The sequence below is a fragment of the Apaloderma vittatum genome, unplaced genomic scaffold, assembly GCF_000703405.1.
Source record: "Apaloderma vittatum isolate BGI_N311 unplaced genomic scaffold, ASM70340v1 scaffold37392, whole genome shotgun sequence".
Lineage (NCBI taxonomy): Eukaryota > Metazoa > Chordata > Aves > Trogoniformes > Trogonidae > Apaloderma > Apaloderma vittatum.
Window position 1 is genome coordinate 308 of NW_009705996.1, and position 3544 is coordinate 3851.

Consider the following 3544-nt stretch of genomic DNA (forward strand, 5'->3'; position numbering starts at 1 on the left):
CATCCCCGGAGACCTTCGGCAACCCCCCTGCCCGCTCCCTGCTTCGGAGGGAAATGGGGATTTACTTTTACAGGCTATTTATAAGCTCCTCAGAGCTTATATGTTTGAGATAGATGTATATGTTTCATATAGATGTGTGGTTTATACTGATGTATATGTTTTATATTGACGTATATGTCAACAGCTGTTTAGGGTTTATACGGATTTATATGTTTTATGCAGATGTATATATTTTATTTTTTAACAAGACCTCGAGCGGGTGCCTGCACCCTGGTTTGAGTAACTGGGGAGATGCTGGTCCTCACTTGCCTCCCACTCTCTGCAGGGCGAGCTGACATCGCCATGGTCCAGCATCCACCAAGATCCTCACAAGATCAAATCTCGCTCCTGATTTTTCCTCTCAGCTTAATCAGGCACCACTAAGTTCTCCAGCAACTCAGAGCTGATGCTTTGGACCGCATTCAGGCCAGCAAAGCCCTGGGGGACCCCATTTTGACCCTCTTCCCTGCAGAGTCACTCACTCCCTTTTTGCAGGGGGCACAAGGCGTATCTGAGGGAAGGGGGGAGAGACCCCACAGAGGAGGGGGTGGCGAAGGCCTCCCCAGCCCCACACACACTCCCATGTGCTGAGAAATGCAGCGAGGTCTTGTGTGAACACCCAACCCCAAAGGCTGTGCCATGAGGCAAGAGATGTCCAGCCCCAGAGCTCTTTGGAAGGAGGAAATACCTGCAGAAAGGCTGGGGAGTTTTAATGAAAAAAATTATTCAGAAATCACCAAAATCTTGCACCTTGTACAGAAGAGCTCAGATTCCCATCCTGGCATACAGAGGAGCTTCTAACAGCAATTCCCGCTGCTGTAGCAAGAAGCAATGTCCTCCATCTGTGTCTGTGTTAAAGATGGGGGGTCCTGTTTAAGAGGGGAGGAAGAAGAAAACGGGAAAGGCAACAGAGAATATCCCAGCTTAGGGTGGAAAAGCCCCTAAATCACTTGCTGGGTGACACTGAGCAGGGTGTCCCACTCACATCCCTCCGTGGGAGATGCAAAAGCACAACCAGTACACTGTGCTTATAGCTTTGGGACAAACGCGGTACTATTTGATTATTGAAAAACCACTTTCTGTCTACAGTAGGCTGTCTGCACCAGCCGGGAATCGAACCCGGGTCGCAAGAATGGGAATCTTGCATGATACCACTACACCACTGGTGCGTTCGGGATACCACCTGCCGCGCGCCACCAGACCAGGTGCCGTAACACCCACCCCGACGCGGGCCCCGGTGCCCGTAATTCCGTGCAGGAATGTCCTTTTGCTCACAATGTTTAACTTCAGCTGAGAAGAGGGAGCTGAACCCTTTGGCTCCGGCAGCCTCGGGGTCGTCCCTCCAGCCGGCAGGACCGGGATGCTTCGCTGGGGGATGCAGGGACCCAAACCCAGCTCCACAAAGAGCAGCGGGGCGAGGTTCCAGCCCCCTATCTCAGCCTGCTTTTCTGTCCCTGGCCAAGGAAAACACTTTTGAAGACTGAGTTTCTATTGCTGAAAGTGGCAGTGAGTCCCAGGACGTGAGATGGGCAAAAGCTTTTGGGTCTCTATGAGACTCCTACACTCAATAGGACCTCCCAGAACTCGTCCGGAACTCAGTGAGATGTGGTCCCCTCGAAGCAATGTCCCTGCAGCCACCAGTGAGGACAGGCAGGAGTTCAGCAAGTATAAACATTTGGGTGACGCTTCCTCTTGGACGGCCACTCGTGATCCTGCTGACAATATTTAGCAAACACCGGTGTCTCTGGTCCCCACCCACCTGACAGCACTGTTGGCCATAAACACCCTGAGTGCGTGGGTGCTGCCTGCCCTTCTCCCCTTGCTGCTGCAGTCATGCGAAGTTGAGCAAAGGGTGCAGTAACCCTGCCAGGAGTGTCACGGGGGTGTGAAGTCCCCAGGTAGAGCCATTTCTTGCACCACCCTGGATTGCACCAGCCAAGCACTCCCTGGGCCACAGGGGAGCGTGGGAAGCATCGTTTGCAGGACTCCCCAGGCTCCATCGCACTCAGGCACTCAAGGACATCTTTCCCTGATGCTTCTGGGCTTGTCAACCCACATATATCTGCAAAGGGCCTCTCTGCCAGCAGATGCGTGTTCCCGGGCGTGTGAGGCATCCAGCCCAGCTTTCGTGAAACAAGCTGAGGGACTCTCAGCATCCCCACACTGTTGGATATGCTGATGCTTGGATCCAAACCCAGCTGCCCCAAGGGTGCTCAGGCACACCCCCTCAGTCCTGAGTAGTCAAAGAGCAGGCAGAGGTAGCACCTCTCACCGGTGCTGCCATCTCTGCGTGTTGCAAATAAGCTGCTGTGTTGCCCCTGTTATGGTGACAAACCAGGCTTAACTCCACCAATATGACTTGAAATTAATGTTTATTATTCAGAAAGAGTTTGGGGACAGCAGGTGTCGGCATCCAAGGCACCAGCAGCTCTGCAGCTGCTGACACTGACCCACCTGAGAGAGCAAAGGTTGCCCAAAGTCACGACCTCAAGTGGCCCTTGGGAAGCCACAGCCATCACTGGGATTTTGGCTCAGCTGAGTCCTCCTCTCTCTGTCCCTGCTACGCTGGAAGCTGGTCCTCATGCAGGAGATGGGGGACTGCACAGTCTGTCCCCTCCATCACCTCTCTCCCAACCTGGAGACATGAAGACTGCCTGCTGTGGGAGTTTCAGGAACTGATTTGAATTCCAAGGCATCTTCAATAAGGGGGCAGTAAGGCTTTGTGGGCATCTCTGCCTCGTAAAGCCTACCTGGTGTGACACATCTTTACCTACCTAAAAGCTGATCCTGTTTCAAAGCAGCAAAGCTAATCTTTTCCTTTCCTAAGGACATTATTTAACCCAGATCCTGCCCAGCCTGGCATTCATGCTTATCCACACTCACCCAAAGGTCTCTCTTCTACTGTGGAAACTCGGGAGGTGATGGCACTCCCTGAGTTCTGCAGGTTGACAGCCACTCGGGCAGCTGGGTGGGTGCAAGGGGCGCAGCACAGCATGGGGCACGGGAAGGAGCCTGGGGGCTGCAGCCACTGCACTTTCAGGGGGCAGCCCCAGCCCCTTTCTTCCAGACTGTGACGTTTGCGTCCCCTCCATGCCAAGCAGCCATTCTCTCCGGGAAATCAGTCTTCAGGCTCAAAGAGGCAGTCGCTCTCCTCGAGCAGAGCATCCATTCCCTCTTGGAGCCCGTAATAGAGGTCATCCTCCTCCCCGGTGCCTTTGCGGGGTGAACCAGAGTACCGTCCCCTCGCTGGGGAGCTGGTTGGGGAGCAGCCAGAGCGGGCAGCGGATGGTGGGGGGGACCGGCCCTGTGGCATGGGACTGCCGGGTACGGAGTCCTCCAGGGACAGCGTGTCCATGTCCTCCAGGAGGGACACCAGAGGAGCATCCCCCTGAGTTGGCTGGGGAGGGCTGCGAAAACAGGGAGTTACAGTAAGCAAGGTGGATGGGCAGGGTGCAGGTTACACTAAGCACAGCTGGGCTGGAGCTGGGGTTTCCCCTGGAGCTGG

At 54.6% G+C, this 3544-nt stretch overlaps 1 protein-coding gene and 1 non-coding gene across 2 annotated transcripts in view; both read right to left on the reverse strand.

Moving 5' to 3' along the window:
* Positions 1–1137: 1137 nt before the first annotated feature.
* TRNAG-CCC lies at positions 1138–1208 on the reverse strand. The gene has a single exon. It is a non-coding gene; the product is annotated as a tRNA-Gly (tRNA).
* Positions 1209–3157: 1949 nt separating this feature from the next.
* BSND (barttin CLCNK-type chloride channel accessory beta subunit) overlaps positions 3158–3544 on the reverse strand; it is a 2923-nt gene continuing 2536 nt past the window's right edge. The window contains 1 exon segment of the mRNA XM_009865618.1: positions 3158–3446. Within this exon segment, the coding sequence (XP_009863920.1) occupies positions 3158–3446 (289 nt within the window).